General features: G+C 48.2%; 1 protein-coding gene across 1 annotated transcript; it reads left to right on the top strand.

Moving 5' to 3' along the window:
• Positions 1-5,222: 5,222 nt before the first annotated feature.
• LOC144143189 (uncharacterized) lies at positions 5,223-5,813 on the top strand. The gene has a single exon (XM_077674986.1). It carries the CDS (start codon positions 5,223-5,225, stop codon positions 5,811-5,813), a length of 591 nt encoding a protein of 196 aa, XP_077531112.1.
• The last annotated feature ends 12,088 nt before the right edge of the window (positions 5,814-17,901 follow it).

Here is a 17,901-nt window from a genome sequence, read left to right as displayed (position 1 = left end):
GTCTCACCCAAAAGCTGTACACAGCCAACCCTTTTGCAAATTACACTCGAAAGAATACGCGTGCTCTAGGATCGCGTTACAATAATTCCCTTTAGGTTATTTCAACCAGTAAAATAAAACCATCCGCACTCACACAGAAGATTGAACTTGTTCCTACAGATGTAGGCCCATGCACCGGTCACCGACACATCGTTCTAATAAAAACACAACTGCAGCCATACCGTGGGGACGGGGACCCAATGCGTTGAATATAATCCCCGTGCTCTTCTCGCTTCCCTGCCTACTTTGTAATCCTTTTCGTCTGAAGCGCAGGCACGAAAGGAAGCAAAAACAAAGGCCATTGCAGGTAATATGTTTTCCGAGATGAGCTACAGCTTATTCGAGAGCCGACGTAGTAGGGCAGTATAGCAATTGCTCCTGCCAGGCGGAAGACCAATGGGAGTACATCAAGGGTTCTACGCGAAGCCGACAGCTAAGGTCGCCGGAGACGTCTGGGAGAAATAAGCACTCTTCTAGACCTCCTAATATGACGGGATATTTAAGCTTAGAGCCGCCTTCTTATGAAATCTGCAGCCGCAATGCTAAAATGCAGAAGGAAGGTATCTGGCCGCGGGCCTACCATAAAGAGAGGTGAGCAGCTGCCATTCTAATATGCAGGTAGTCAGAACTACATATGACGATTGTATGCAAACAGTCCCAGGTTTATCGAAAAGGAGAAAAAATTATTCGGATTACGCTTCACTCCTGAAAATAGCTAGCTTACCGTAGGGAGCGAACTTGTCCGAAAAGTTTGCCACGAGGAGCTTCGCAATACCTTAAACTAGATCTGAGGTTATTATAATATAAACCTGACATGTGCTTCAGGGAGAACTCAACTATCCTTAAAATCTGATGCTGTCTAGCCATCATGTCTTACACTTCTGAAGTGCACTGTATTCTTGGTTACGAGAATAAATGACACCCACGTAAAATGCCGCCGGGTGGCTACAAAGAGAAAGTATGCAGCATTTCAATAAACTCCCGAAAAACCTGGGCACCTTCCTTCCTACCCGTACTGTTATACTTCAGGTGGGTGTACAATTTTTTCATCACACAAGATTTGTACACCTTAGTGGGTTCCCCGAAAATATATTCTGGACTCTGTATATATTCTCCGTACTGCTACCAATTACCCACTAAAGTGTCCTTCGTGCAGTGTTAGCCTAGCAAAAACTACTGCTATTTATGGCCCCTATTTTGACACATGGAATGCCGCGAGATCATCAGGCCTCCCATGACACGCCACTTACTTTCACCCTTCTCACTGTAGGGGTATCACGTTGCCGAGAATGTATTACCTCAGATGGGTTGGCGTGGCGAACAGCCTAAGATTTTCTTACTCTGCTGATTCAAGAACGACCGGCGTACGTGATAGAACGCCTTTCAAGCCACCGGTGTGCCGAGCGGGTGCGTATCAAACATGACCAGTCAGGGTTGCTCCTAGCCATAAACGCCCCCTTCGTGGCAGCTACCTTGGCGTACACGTTCCGAGGGCTCGACGGCTGTAATACTTGTTTTACCGGAACATAGCTTTCGCCGTTTGAAGCAGACGATTCCATCTCCAGTTGTACCCATTCACCTTCTTTTTGACAAGTATATGAACACCTCCCTTCTTTAGTTACATCCGAGAAAGCGAAAGCACCGAGTGCCCGTTTTGTTTCGGGGAAACATTTTAGGGATTCGGATTCGATGTGTCAACAAGAGGCTTTCTTAGAGCACCGTTCTAGAGCGAACACTCCAATATTAGCTTAATTCGCTGAAACTGTATAGAATAAGGCGGTATAACATGTAGTAGACGGGAGAGTCAATAAATCCACAATGTTTCAGAGACCAAGAAAAATGCTGAAGCCGCAAAGGCGATGCCGTACAATACTTTAATTGCGAATAAAATGTTTAACTAATTATAGCGACTAAGGGTGTCGTGTATTACAGCCAATAATAGCTCCAAGAAATTGTTCATTGGAATATAGGTGACATAGCTTTAGTAAGCAAACTGAGAAACTAACGCAGAAATCGAAAACGTTAATGCGAAGCCTTACATAAGCTTTTCGAGTATGATAGATGAACTCGAATTTGCGGAGCTGTCGAAATTTATTATCAGAAGGAAAACGAACGGCATTCGTGCGTGCAACGTTGCTGTGATCAACGAAACGCTGGAGAGAGGAGAAAGAATAAAATCAGTTAAGAAGAAGCTAGCCATTGGCAAAGACCGAATGTACGCGCTTAGTGGCGACACAGTAACATTATGCTAATAATGAACAACAAATGAAATTGCGGAGCAATACTACACTATGCTTTACGCTAGGTACTTTGGAGAATGGAAAACTACCGAGCGTAGGAGCTTAGCTTAGGATGTCCCGTCAATAACAAATGAGGAAGTAGAAAAAACGCTCAAGAGCAAGACAAGAGGAATAGCGGCAGGTCACAAAGGTATAACCGTACATTTCTTAAAAGCGAAAGGATATATTGTACTCGGGATGCATGCTGAACTTATTTCAGAATGCTTGATGGCTTCACAAAGGACTTTAACACGCCAACATAATTTTGATTCAAAATAAGGGGATACCAAAGATCTCGGATATTACCCACCTTCTAGCCCAAACTCTATTGTATACAAATTGTTTACCATAGTAAGAGTAAACCACACATGCGACGGCTCAGGTTTCCAATAAACCACGAAACAGGCTGGGTGTATAGAAGGCACACCACGTTAAGAGCATCGATCAAGTAATAACATAATAAACGCTTTCACATCACTTTTATAGACTATCTAAAAGCACTTGACTCAACAGCACAGCAGCAGTGCAGGATGCACTACATGGCGAGGAATTAGAAAAGACATTTACAAGGCGCCTCCACGACGTATATAGGAAATGTATTGGCAGGGCCATATTATAGAAGCAAAGCAGAGAGTTAAAGAATCTAAAGGGAATACGGAAGGCAATCACCGTCTCTATAACATTGTTCACAGCCCGTCTGCGTGGATAGTCAGGAACGTTGATTTAAAATGCGCAGGAGAACCGATAACCGCAGAATACATGACCCATTTCAGGTTTGCTGATGACATAGCCTGGCTCAGTGAGTCAGCACAACGCACGCGGAAACGCTGGAAGAACTGCAAGCAGATAGCTTGGCCGTGAACAGAAGATAACTATTAATAACTAAAAGTATTCGTAAATCAACATGCTGAAAGCGCCGTCCTCATAAACCGTAATGAAACGTGTAACAAGTTGAAGGATATAACTACCTCCCCGGTCACGTTGCCAGTCCCTATCCCAATCACAGGAAACACATCCGGGGCAGAAAAGAATGGGCTGGGGTGCACTCGGCAGCAGTCCCCAGTACTGAAGGATGAAATAACCCCATCACCTAAAGCATCAGATTAAACCAATGTGTTTGCAGGTGATGGCATGCTGGGCAGATTCTTGGCGCCTTAATACACAACTGGAAAACAAAGAGGTGAGCCCAAAGGACCATGGAACAAATGGTGATGTAACTATGGGGGGCAGTAACAAGACCCGTTCTTTCCTTAACCCTAACCCTATGGTTTTCCGCTCATCAGGGCAGAAACTCCAGTGGAAAGCATCAGTTGAAATTAAGAAAATCGAAATGGACTTGATCTGGCCAAGTAGTGCGACACAATGGCCACCGGAGAAACCGAGTGGATACCGAGAGGGAAGTCTAGAAGTAGGGGAGGCGATTAACTTGATGGAGGGGAGAAATGACGAAATTCGCAAGCAAGGAATTGACTCGCACGGCATTAGAAAGAATCTTGTAGAGGTGGATAGAATAGGATTTCGTCGTACAATGTACCCAAATAGGCTGCCGAGGATGACGCGGACACTATTTAAATAGAAAACATAATTACAGGGACGCTTCAATTTCGCCCTCTACATTTGTTCTTCTAGTGGCGAAAGGGCGAAAATAGCTCTGCCAACAAGGCGTTCCCGAAACGCTTTTACACTACACGAACCGATCCGGCTGCAACCAGGTACCCGCATGGGGCGCCCCGCGCTCGTCGAACTTGCTAGATATTTTAATGCGAAAGAATTACGTATGGGTCGGATCTAAAATCACTGCATGGAGCCAGGCGATGTGACACAAGAAACGCCCGACGGTTGATCAAATAAAACGTCAGTAAGAAAATGATAGTACGTAACACCATGAAATTGTTGCAACTTAAGTACACTAAATATGTTAAACCAGACTGGCTAAATTTGGCCTCGTAGGCTACTCAACTTGGGCCTTTGCTATGTGAGACAACAACGCTTCCCTTACAAAATTGCGCATGGTGACTTAAGGTAAGCCCATTGAACGTGCAGCAGAAATATGCTTTAAGACACATTAAAACACAAAATAAGGATCGCGTGGCTTTCGTTACTTGCTGTGCATACTCCTGATGGGCTGTGCCGTAGGAGCAAGTCACGGCAGTTTGCGTCCAACTTAAGGAATTCAAATATAATCGTTCGGCGAGTGAAAATGGCAATTTAGCCCAAAGCCGCGCGTGGCGACCGCGTTGGTGCCACCGTTATCAAATGTCGTCGTGAGCAAATTCATCGGGCGCAGTGAAGAATTTTGATAACTGTGGCTGGAACGGGGGCTGAAAACAGCGCCAAAATAAGCGTGCTCACACTCCGTGCAATCACTGTCCTTACCTAGGATGGAAAACAACTCTCTTAACTGGTTCCTCCTACAGATACACAGCCCGTCACCGGGATCCGCAGCATGCGCTCAAAGCCACGTGCTCCGTTTTTTGTTTATTTATGTATCTTGAGGGAACAAACAAAATATAGCCAGAACGCCATGAGTATAAAAAGTTCACATCTGTAATTGCTTTTTTTATAAACGTTTATAAATACACAAAAACGCTGCTGGTCGTATATGTTACGTCCGGCAGCTCGGCATCTTGCAGTGTTCCGCGTAGCGCGCGCCTGGTGCTATCTCTTGATAAGATCTGAGCGACTGTCTACGCGACTGTGACGTAGTGTGCGCCGGCTTCATAAGCCGGCAGCCCTATCTGTGTGTGCTTCTTCTTGACTTGTACTTTGTGCTGACGCCAGTCCATGCGTCGAATAAAGCTGCTGCCGTGTCGTCGTGCTCCCGTCATTTCCAAACCCAACAGTGGCGACGAGGATGGGATGGATTCAACGCAGCGAGCGATGACAACGGAACAACCAACTACCATGGCGAGTAGCAGCGGGGTTTTCGTCCACCTTCCGGAATTTTCGCCGGAAAAAGGTGACTTCGACGTCTACGTTCAACGCTTCGAAGCATTCGCAACTGCTAACAAGATAGAGAAGGCAACGAAGCAGCAGGCGTTCTTGGCGCTCATTGGGGAGGCCGCGTTTATAACGCTTCAAAACCTGTTGTTTCCGAAGACTCCTGCAGAAGCCAGCTTCGAAGATGTTGTGAAGACCCTGCGAAAGCACTACACACCGAAGCGCTCCGTGGTAGTGGAAAGGTACAAGTTTTATCGGCGAGACCAACGCCCAGGTGAAGGCATCAGTGACTTCGTCGTGGAGCTCAAGAAGATGGCAGCCACGTGCAACTTCGGCACGTTTCTGGAAGAGGCGATTCGAGACCGCTTCATCGTGGGACTACACAACGACGCCATCCGCTGCAAGCTTCTCGCGACGGAAGACCACGACCTCACCTTCGAAAAGGCCTACAGCTCCGCGTTGGGGATGGAAGCAGCGCAAGCACAGAGCAAGGAAGTGCGCAGCAACGACACAGCAGGCAGCGCCAGTGCCATGGAAGACGTCTGCTGGCAATGAAAGTCTGCAGCATCAGGTAAAAAGAACTTTCCGCGTCCAAGGACTCCTGTTGCGTGTACTAGGTGCGGTAGTGCACATGGCGGAAAGAAGTGTCCGCATTTAGCTAGCAAGTGCTATAAATGCTCGAAAACGGGACACTTGGCTAAAATGTGCAGAACTAACATTAGGTCTGTAACGAGCGTAGATGCTGCCACTGATGAGACTGTGCTGTTCAAAGTGGAAACAACGCCTAACCTGGGGGCGTATTTTGTAAGCGTAGTGATTGATGGCAAACAGGTCGATATGCAAGTTGACACAGGTGCGGCAGTCTCAATAATGAGCGAAAGGGAGTTTCGGAAAATGTTTCCGCACAAGCAGTGTCAAAAGACAAACGTAAGGCTAACAGCCTACAACGGAAGCTCAATACCAGTAATAGGACGAGTTCAGGTTAGTGTAACCTATGAAGGGAAGGACCACACTTTGCCGTTGATCATTGCGCGAGACGTCAAGGGTCTTGTTATGCCGAATTTGCTGGGCCGGGATTGGTTGTCGCAAGTGCGCTTAAACTGGAAACAAGTGACGTCCGTAAACACGGTCACAGCGGAGTTGTCGTTGAAACAGAAGTACGGTGGCGTGTTTGAGAAAGGGTTTGGCGTCATCAAAGGTTTCAAAGGAAGCTTGGTGTTGAAGGAAACTGCCCAGCCAATTTTTTGCAAAGCGAGGCCAGTGCCTTACACACTTCATGGTAGCGTAGAAACTGAACTGAAAAGCTTGGAAAAAGCCCACGTTATCTACAGAGTCCCACACAGTGACTGGGCAACGCCCCTAGTCACAGTTTTGAAAGACGACAAAAGTGTGAGGCTTTGCGGTGACTATCGTGTGACGGTAAATCCGCATTTGAAGATAGATCATTATCCGCTTCCACTGCCGGAAGATATTTTTGCAACTATAGCAGGGGGTACAGTTTTCACTGTTTTAGACTTGTCAAAAGCATATCTGCAACTTTAGCTTGACGAGCACTCTCAGGAAATCCTCACGGTGAACACACACCTTGGGTTGTTTCGGTTCAGACGTCTTCCCTACGGCGTGGCAAGCGCACCCGCGTTGTTCCAGTCAGTTATGGATGAAATCCTACAAGGAATTCCGGGAACTGTTTGCTACCTAGACGACGTACTGATTTCGGGTAAAACTCGAAAGGAATGCGCAGAAAACACTGAACGCGTTCTAAAGCAGCTTCAGAAGCATGGCATTCGCGCAAATGCCGCAAAATGCAAATTTTTTCAAAGCAGCGTTCGGTATCTCGGGCACGAGATAAGCGGCAAAGGGCTGAGGCCGACAAAAGAAAAGGTTGAGGCTGTACGGAATGCACCACAGCCACAAAACGAAAAAGAGCTGCGAGCTTTCTTTGGTCTTTTGAACTTTTACGCGAAGTTCTTGCCAGCTCTGGCCGAAATGCTCGAACCCTTGCATAAATTGCTAAGGAAAGAAAATGAATGGAACTGGTCACAAGAATGCCAAGAAAGTTTCGAGTGTTGCAAAGAGCTTCTCTGTAGCGATGCAGTGCTTGAGCTGTACGACGCAGCAAAGCCACTGAGGCTAACTTGTGACGCATCTGCGCATGGCGTGGCTGCCGTTATCTCTCATGTTGTAAACGGGGAAGATAGGCCGGTGGCATACGCTTCTCGAACATTGAATCCAGCGGAAAGAAACTATGCGCACATTGAAAGAGAAGCACTTGCAATCGTGTTCGGCATACAGAAATTTCATAAATATCTGTATGGGCGAATGTTCACTATCTTGACGGACCATCAGCCGCTGACCTATATTTTCGACCCAAAGAAACACGCAAATTCCGTTGCAGCAGCAAGACTGCACCGTTGGTCGAATTTGCTGGCTAGTTATCAGTATACTATTGAGTACCGAAAGGGAGGCTCGATTGGAAATGCAGATGGGTTGTTACGGTTAACATTGCCTCGGAGGTCTACTGACGAAATGGTGAACTACGTTTCACCCATCCCAGACATGCCACTCACGGCTAAAGAAGTAGCCAAAGAAACTGACAAAGACGACGAACTCAGAATGATTCGTGAAATGACGTGGCACGGTTGGCCTAAAGCAGTCGACAAAGCGCTAGAGCCATATTTTATCAGAAGGTATGAGCTTTCCTTAGAAATGAACTGTCTTCTTTGGAACAACCGCGTAGTCATTCCCAGTTCGTTGAGGAAACACGTCTTAGACCTCCTGCACGAAGAGCACCCTGGGATTAACAAAATGAAGATGTTGGCACGAGGAATGGTGTGGTGGCCTAACATCGACAAGGATCTTGAGGAGTGTGTCAAGAAATGCGAAACTTGTGACAGCGTTCGAGCTTCGATCCCGGCCGCTCCATTGCAGCAATGGATGTGGTGTTCGAACCACTGGGAGCGCGTACACATGGACTTCGCGGAAAAAGAGGGCAAATCCTTCTTGGTCATGGTTGACTCGCACTCAAAGTGGCTGGAAGTTAAACTGATGACCAGCACAACTGCGCAGAAAACAGTTGAAGTTGTCCGTTCTGTGTTCGCGTCCTATGGCCTGCCGGTTGAAGTGGTGACGGACAATGGTCCCCAGTTTACTAGCTCGGAATTCCAAGAATTCCTTCGCAAAAAATGGGGTAAAGCACACTCTGACACCGCCTTACCATCCACAGTCAAACGGTGCCGCGGAACGTGCAGTTCAAACCGTAAAAAAGGCTCTGTTGAAATCCCTACTTGTTGATCAAAAGACCGAGTGCGGCAGAAGCATGCTGCACAAGGTAGACAACTTTCTTTTTTTCGTACCGAATGACTCCCCACTCTTTCACTGGAAAGACACCAAGTGAACTGTTTCTTGGTAGGAAGTTGCGAACGCGCCTCTCCCTGTTGAAACCCGACATGACTCAAGCAATGAAAGATAAAATGAAAAGGATTGAGAGTACCGCAAGCAAACGTCACGGTGCTGCTAGAGCTTTTTCTGTGGGGGATGCGGTCATGGTGAAATCGGTCAGAGGGGAAAACATCAAGTGGTTTCGGGGCAAAGTGATCAAGGTTGTGTCTGATGTCACATTTCTGGTTCGTGTCCAACAGCGCATAAGGTTTGTGCATGCAGATCATTTGAGGGCAGCAACCTTTGTGCCTCAATGTACCAGCGAACAAGATGTGCAACCTGATTGGGTAGCTTTCCCTGAGAACAATCACAGAAGTGACTCGTGTGCAGAAACTGTCCGCAGCCGTGCTGCCTCGCCAACCCCACTTCGGCGCAGTACCCGGAGTCGACGGCCGCCTGACCGGCTGATGTACGAGTGAGTTTGTTGCAATGAGTGATTGCATATTTTGCAATGAGTGATTACATATTTTGTTGTTCTGCGTATGCTGTACATCTGCTGAAAAAAACAGTTGATGTGAACTTTTGGCTTAAGAGGTGAGGGATGTTACGTCCGGCAGCTCGGCATCTTGCAGTGTTCCGCGTAGCGCGCGCCCGGTGCTATCTCTTGATAAGATCTGAGCGACTGTCTACGCGACTGTGACGTAGTGTGCGCCGGCTTCATAAGCCGGCAGCCCTATCTGTGTGTGCTTCTTCTTGACTTGTACTTTGTGCTGACGCCAGTCCATGCGTCGCATAAAGCAGTAAGCCACTGCTGCCGTGTCGTCGTGCTCCCGTCATTTCCAAACCCCACAGTATATAGTTTTGGAAATATTTGTTACGGCGGAATGTTGGAAGCAGCAGTAGGTCACCCCTGAACCTGGGGAATTGGTGCCTGAAGTTTCATAAGTTCCGTGATTTTTGCGGTCATTCAAACAAGACAACGGTGTTTATGTTGATGCTCCTGTAGCTGGATGGCTGCAGTTGGAACCAAGTATTGGTCAAACGATCAGAACTAGGAGATAAGTCTGCTTCCTTGAAGACACAGGAGTGTATTCGGGTAACAACCACAGTTTGACTTCGACACTTGAAGCAATGGAATAGGCTGGAGAAGGAAGCGCCGATCCCAAACCAAACATCTCCAACCATTACGTGATGAGACACTTCGGTACAGTATCGTAGATTTGTACAGTACCGTGGTTTTGGTCAGTGGGGCAGTATTGACAAGAAAAAACTCACGGGAATGACAATCAGAGGCTGCGGCGGACATTACTTTGTAAGCACTCCAAAGGAATAAGTAGCCTACCCCTAGCCAAGAAAGGGAAAATGTACTTGTTCACGAAGCGACATTTGGGCTTTTAGACAATCATTTCACAAGAAAGCAAAAAGCAGACACTTTATAACCAGGCTAATAATAACAAAAAATCCTTAAAAGTGGATGAGGTAGGAAACGTAAAGCGAAGAACATTTGGGCTCAGATTTAGTTGAGGAAGGAGTTCAAAAGGTCAGATGTGCTAGGATGTGAAAACGGAATACCGACGTGGAGCAACACTACCAGCTGCCCGGAGTGAGATGAGTCAAGGGAGGCAGGAAGCTTTAGAAGTGCTTTAACGTTGGTTGAAATTGACGTGCTTCTTTGTGTGTATTGGCTTAAAAATCTTGCCTTCGCCAGCCAATTTAAAGTCAATTACAGAATTTGAAAATAGCCGATAGTGAAATTATTATAAAGAATAACTAAAATAGAGTCGGAGGCGTGAGGCGTGCGAGCGCAACGTTAGTGTCTTTTTTCTCTCATCCCATGTCTGCGCCGAAGATTTTATCATTGATGCTGAAGTATGACTTTAAAAACCAGCCAATCGTGCCTTTTAAAGTAAACATGCACTAATCCTTTATTAGGAAAAGATTTAACGTCTGAACATAACCTAGGGCTTCTTTTCCTGGAAGTGTAAATACACGTGCGCAGGAATGTTAGTAAAGTCTTTGGTGGGACTGGTATTAAAATACGCTGTGGCTGGAGATGCCTCATTTAAAGTGGCGCGGTTCTCGTGAGTTGCTATACAGTAAAAAAAGATGGTAGCATCGCTTAAAAAAGTGACCGCGAGTATAGTGCTCGTCAGGCTTGTTTAGGGCAAAGGAGCACGCGGCTACCGAGCATGTTGGCGACATCTGCTGATAGCCGCTGGGTTGGAGATAGCTTGCCATTGCGCGTGCGCGGATCTCGGACATTGTCATGTCGGTCGTCTTATAGACCTTTTGCAAAAAGGCGGACAACACTGAGAATTCAGCGGTGGTAACACTGGTGGTGAACTGGACGACGCCATTAGAAAGGAAGCAGGTCGTAGCAACGCCGTTGCGGTTGCACGGTTTCGCCCAAGGCTTCACGAGTCTGCTGCCCCACGACGCGTATGCAGTTACGTGGACGGTGGACGGTAGCTACTCCATAGAAACTCTGTGCTCGCAGCCTTTTCGCTTAATTTCTAATGGCGGCGCAGCGGATGCACAGTGTTGCCAGAGTGGCTTGCTGCTTTTCCGGCAACGGTTTGGCCATTTTGCAAAGGGTCTATAGCATAGGCCCCTCAAACTCAGAGGCGCCACGCCCCGCAAGGGGCGCTTTTATTCTGCAGTGCCAATCGCAGGCGGGGACACTGGGTAAGCGCGTAATTTGACGCGATGCATTATCAGTGCAGCCGTTACTTAATCGCACAAAAGTTTCGACGGAAAGCGCTGCAATGCGTTCTTGTTGCGTGCTTTTGGCTTGCTAAACGTGAGATTCAGAATATTATTGCAAGTCGTTTTGTAGTATTGCTTAACCACCTGCAAGGTTATTAACCAGCGTCGAACTACGCGTCTATCTGGCCTGTAAACGCTCCTGGCTGCCACTGTGAAAGACAAGCGCCCCTCGAGGGTGGTGGCGTCTGCAAATTTGAGCGGCACATGCGAAACGACGATCGCCCTGACCCTGTACGAGATCGGCGCACGCGCAATGACGCGGACTGTATGTGCCTTAGGGCCACCGGACAGTAGTCACATATAAAACATTTATTAAAAGTTTAATTAGAAAACTTCGGGTTTTGTCATGTTTTCCTTTGTACTTCAGGGGTGTTTAAACTGTGGGGAATGCCCCAGAGAAAAGTAGGTAGACTAAGGAGAACAGAAGCACGTTGCCAAGATCAAGGGACCGTGCAACAGTCTCGAAAAGCGTATTTACTCATTCCTTCGTGCCTGGATCTTTTGCGAAATCTATAGTTATCGCCAGCACGGAGCGGCACTGTGTTATTTGCTCGTCGCACCAGATACGCCTCCCATTTCCGCTGTGTTTTTTAGCTTTATTTTTAAAGTTGCTATCGAGAAGCGTTCATTTCTGCAACTGAAGGAAAACCGGCCAACAGCCGCTACATGGTCTTAATGACGTAATTCGAGCGGTCGAAGACCGTCAAGACCGGGGAACAGAGAAAAATTGTTTGAGCGAGTTTCCACGTTATCTGATGGGCATAGAGCAGTAATTTCTGGCTTAGGTACTTTGCGACCCCCTAATCTAAGTACTGGGTGTGTCGGGTGACTACATTCACCAAGCATTTAGGATTTGAAATGAGTTGAAAAAGTGTTCCAGGGTTCCTTTAACGTGCTTTGGTCTCAACTAATGCAGCCTAATGTTTATCCGAAAGGTCAACGCACACAGGGCCCGGTTTATTTGGGGCTGCGCTCCATCGGTAAAAAAATGCTAATCAAGCTTTCAGAACAAAGGTACCCAGGAAATATATAAACACTTCTTTGGTGACTAAGGTCCTACCTAACAAAATGCGGGTGTTCAAATCAAATACGCTCGAAATTCGGTGCAGCAAAACTAGACTTTTATGCATAGGCGGACGAAGGGAGGATAAAGCTAATAAGAGGAACTGGAAAAAGAGAAAAGTGGGCGAATGAGAAAATGTTTGACGAGGAAGGAAGGTGGGACTGGTGAGGGCGGAGAAAGGAGTGCAAGGAAAAAGGAACAGTTGATTCACTGAAATCTTTACCCGCAATCAGACAGGGCTAATAGCATCGCATCGACAACCAATAGTGTTGACTTGTGCGAGATGTGGTTTAGAAGGGCTTGGACAGAAATACGTAGATGGATACCATTCGCTTCTTTAATTTCGTAGTTCGCACAAAATATTATAATGTAATTAGAATTTGCTCACAAATAGAATCCGTCTTCGCCTAGGTGATCAAACGGGTAAGGGAGTGCGTTTTCTACCCTTAAAGTTTCTATTGTGCTGTTAGTGCAGTGGACTCGTTCACATCAGCGTCGCTCTGATTACCTATATGGGCAAAAGGGCACAAACGGGCTGTTCTTCACTGATATTCTCTGCACATTTCAATCCTGGCAAAAACGTGATTTACGCCTAACAATGTAGAGGCCAGCAGACTATTGGGATATAAGTCAAAGCGTAAGTGCACGGGCACCGCAAACAGCTTGCACGAGAAAGAAAAACATTGTAACCTTTTTTTATTTTCCATTCGAGAAGTAAATGTGTACAGACAAACCACCACTGACTACTTGCCTAACGTTCCCGGTGATATGATTGTGTGCTGTCTTGCACTTTTGACACAAATATTTTAGCAGAATTCTTAATTGGCTGCAGACGACAGAAGAAAACAACAAGAGAAGCACTGGCTACATCGTATTATTGTACAAACATGCCCAATACCTTTCTTGGAGACCCTGATTTGCCAGGTGCCGAAAGAAAGCTCAGTTTACATGGAAATAGTGCAGTGAAGAAAGAATAAAGCGACCTAAAACTTACCAAACGAAAATCAAACGTCGATGGTGGCACCTCGACAAGAAGCTGGGGTGCTGTACGGACAGTAGAAAAGGGAAATTGTTATTGAGCAAATTGCTAAACATCTAACCAAGCCGCCCACTAATATGCCGACGCCAAGAACCGCCAATATGAGTTGTTGGTGTGCGTACTCCTTTAACTACTGTGGGTATCCGAAATTACTTCCTAAATGATCTTGCTACAGTAAGCACTGGCGACGCATCGGCCACTCCATGACTACAGAGCGATTTGGTCCACCGAAGAAGACAGCAGTCGACTACCTACTGGCGCAGTCGATCACGTACTGGCCGATTTCGCAGTCGACCACGTACTGGCCGAGGTGGTAGTTGGCAAGAAGGGGAAGGAGAACGTCTACGTCCTCAACGTGTGTAGAAACCCGAGCAAGCGGAAACAACGCTTCAGGGCACTCCTGCACAGGGCGAGCTCGCAGGCAAACGGCTCCAAGCTGCTGGTCTATGGCGACTTCAACGCCGAAGACCAGTTATGGGGGTACGCCAACAGCAACGCCAAGGGCAGGAACCTAGCGCAAGACGCGATCGACAGCGGATACGTCCTCGTCACGGACCCCTCCAACCCGACGAGAACCGGAAACTCGTATCCCGGGATACTACTCCCGACCTCACTTTCTTCAAGAACGTTGCAGTGGAAGACGTCTTCTGAAAAAAAAATACCGAGACCGACTTGGGCAGCGACCACATAATCGTGGAAACTACGATTCGAATGAAGAGGTTCCGAGCAGCGCAGACGCGAAAACACAGGTGGATCTACTGGGAAGCGGTCAGGAAGCAGAGAAACGAAAGTGCGGAGGGAGATCAACAAATAGAAGACATCGAGACCTGGATGGAAAGAATCACCGGGGACGTCAAGGCAGCCACGAGAGAGATCAAAATGGACGACCAGGTAGACGGCATAGACAGCAGACTGGCCCTCCTTATCGAAGCCAAGAAGTCCATTAGGGGAGGTGGATGAAGCAATGGCTGAATAGGAGGCTGCGAAAGAAGGTCGCTCAACTGAAGCGCAAGATAGAGAACTGCCGCACGCTCGGCAGGAAAACGTGGGATAAGATAAGTAGCGCGGCAGACGGAAAACTGCACAGTGGCAAGACCTGGAATCTGTTCCGGCACCTTCTGGTTGAGACCAAGACCAAATCTGACCAGAGGGAAAGGTTGGCGAAGGTTGTACACGCAAAAATCAAAGAGAAGAGAACGGTGGTGGTTGAAAAGAAGCTGTTGGAGAAGTATATCCCCATTACGCAGGTCTTTCACGGAGACTATCTCGGAAGACACAACGAGAAGATAGACATATCAACATAGAAGTGCGGACTGCCCTGCAAGAGCTCAACAGTAGGTTCGCACCGGGCCCGGACAACGTACCGAAGACGGAGCTCAAGAACCTCGACGACGCAACAATCGAGGCACTGACGAAATTCTTCTACAAGTGCTGGATAACGGGAGTCGTGCCGAAGAAGTGGAAGCACTCGAAGATAATCTTGATCCCCACGCCAGGCAAGCCGCTCAGCACATGACGACCTCCGGCCCATTTTGCTCACGTCGTGCGTGGGCAAAGCATCGCAGCATGTTTTGATGGCGCAATGGCATGACTATCTAGAGGACAACGACCTCTATCCTGATACCATGATTGGTTTCCGAAGACACCTGTGCACGCAGGACGCTATGATCCAGCCGAAGCACCTAATCGTTGACAGGGACTCTCGGAACTCGAGGGCCGTCATGGATCTCAATCTGCAGGGAGCGTTCGTCAACGTCAACCACTCAGCGATTCTAAGTTAAGTATCGAGGCTGAACATGGGAGAGAGAACCCACGCGTACATCAGAAGCTTCCTAACGGGTCGGACGGTGGAGATCACCGCGGATGACATTGCAACGAAAGTCAATGAGTTCGGGAGCCGGGGCACCCCGCAAGGGTCAGTTATCTCGCCATTCCTGTTCAACCTAGTCATGATCGAAGTCGCCAACCGTCTCGCAGAGGTGGAGAACGTCGGTCACACTATAAATGCTGACGATATCACGCTGTTGGTCGAGGGCGGCAGTAAAGCCCGAGTGGAAGAGGCCCTGCAGCGAGTGGTGAGACTGGTGGAGGACCACAGCAGGAAATGCTCACCGAGCAAGTCCGAGCTGTTGTTGTACAGACCGAAGGAAGGCACTCGCGCAGAGAGGAGAAGAAAACGAGAAGAAATTGTGGTCTACACCAAAAGGGGCTCTGCGATCCTCAGGGTATCAGACATCCGCGTCCTGGGCATGCTCCTCAACAAAGCGGAAACGACGGAAATACCGTGGTGCGGGTCGTCGGTGAGGCGGCCAATGTCATCAAACTAATCAAGAGAATGTCAAACAAAAAGAGAGAGCTACGCGAGGAGAACCTTAAAAGACTCGTGTACTCCTTCGTAATGAGCCACAACACGTGCGTGGCCGCCTTCCACAGGTTGGAGAATGGCGAGAAGAATAAGCAGAGGTGACTATGCGAAAGGCATACAAGGTGGCCATCGTGTTACCTCAGTCTACGGAAACCGGGAGACTGCTCAGCCTAGGCATCCACAACACCCTATAAGAAGTCGTTGAAGCTCAGAGAATGACGCAGCTGGAGACTGGCAGCAACAAAGACTGGAAGGAGAATCCTGGAAAGGCTGGGGCTCCGACACCACGAGCAACAGGGAGTCAAGATGATGATCCCGCACGAGGTCAGGGGCATGATCAGGGTGGACGCGATCCTTCGGAACATGCACCCCGAGTACAGCGAGGGCAGACGAAAAGCGAGGGCCAAGGCACTGGCGTATCTACACACCGGAGACGTGGGAGCCCGCTGCGTAGACGCAGCTGGGCACGCGAACGGGAGCGGTTTCGCCATAACCGTGGTTGACGCCGAAGGTAACGTGAGGGCGGCGGCCAGTACGAAAAGAGACAAGCCAGAAGAAGCAGAGGAAGTGGCCGTAGCGCTGTCCCTTAAAGACGTAGGGGGCACGTGTCAGCGACTCAAAGCAAGCGGTCAGGAACTTCGCACGAGGAAGGGTCTCCCGCGCTGCGGAGAAAGTCCTGAGAGGAGCGCTAACAATCTTGGACAAAAAAATCAAGTGATTCCCGGCACACACAGGAGAGGTGTCATACGTCAGTGTGAACCACAATGAAACCGTACACGCCCGGGCGGGCGAACAGGCCACGCCGGGCCATGCGGGGAACGCCCGTGACACAGCACGAGAGACAGAATGACGAGCTACAAGGAAATCACCCAGGCATATCGAAGCGCCTTACGCACGCCCCCGCCGGCTTGCAAAAGGCTGAGCTGAGACCCCGCAGTCGTGTACAGGCAGCTCCAGACAAGAACGGTCATGAGCCCGCCCCTAATGCAAAAGATGTACCCGGAGACGCACACAGACGACACGCGCAGGGTGTGTCGCAAAGCCACCGCGACCCTCGAGCACATCGTCTGGGGCTGTCTCAACTTCCCGGAAGAATCCACGACAGGAAGACTGCCACCCTCTTTTGAGGAGGCGAAGCGATCCGAAGACCAAAAGCACCAAATCCAGGCCATCCAGCGGGTCCTCGTAGCGCTGACCAGGCAGGAGCCCGAGCGACTCGATGACGGGATGCGAGGCTCAAGCCTGGTGCCGACGGCGAGGGCGACTCCGGACAAGTCTGAAGTCTTAGTGAAAGGATTTAACCACTGGCCCAATAAAAGTTTTTTCCAACCCAACCAATCCTCCCTCGGTTCGGCAGCAAACGCGTGCCCCACGGCAGTAACGTAGCCGTTCGCACTTTGTAGTGGCGAAAGCTGCGTGAGATAAAAGGTCATGGTACATTGATATTGGTTATCCGAATCAAGCGACTCGGCAGGTACACCTAACAAAAGCAACAAAAATATTCCGCAAATTTTTCACACGTACCGCGACGACCTCAGAGAAAGGAAGCAGGATTGAAGTTGCGGTTTTAATGCCCTCGAAAAGCTATTCGCTTAGTTCCTTTCGATTCTCTCCTCAATATAATTGCAATAATTTGGAATTATTTTACTGTGTGGTGGTTTTTGACATGTGAAGCTACACAAATAGCGCATCCAAGATACAGTTAGAGAACGCACAGATATCATTTTGGTAGTGGTATTGGCCATAGTTTTCTGAATAAGTAATGAAGCTGGGAGGTATTACGGTGTTATAATGGCAGAAGGACAGTTAGTGTACGTGTACTTTACCTGGAAAGCCATGTATAAATCGAAGGTGGATATAGCGCAGCCTTTGGCACTTCACTATAAACTACCTACCCTTGAATTATAAGTGAATGTTCCAGCAATGATACAGTAGTCTTCGAGGCTACTTGTCATATAATGGTTTGATCCTCATATAATTATAATTGTTTTTCAGATATAACAAAATGAGAGCAGCAGCCCCTTTCCGCGAA

Source organism: Haemaphysalis longicornis, unplaced genomic scaffold (genome assembly GCF_048455015.1).
Source record: "Haemaphysalis longicornis isolate Haplotype H1 unplaced genomic scaffold, Haemaphysalis longicornis Haplotype H1 scaffold_6, whole genome shotgun sequence".
Lineage (NCBI taxonomy): Eukaryota > Metazoa > Arthropoda > Arachnida > Ixodida > Ixodidae > Haemaphysalis > Haemaphysalis longicornis.
Note: the sequence above shows the minus strand (reverse complement) of the source record. Positions and strands in the feature narration are given on the sequence as shown.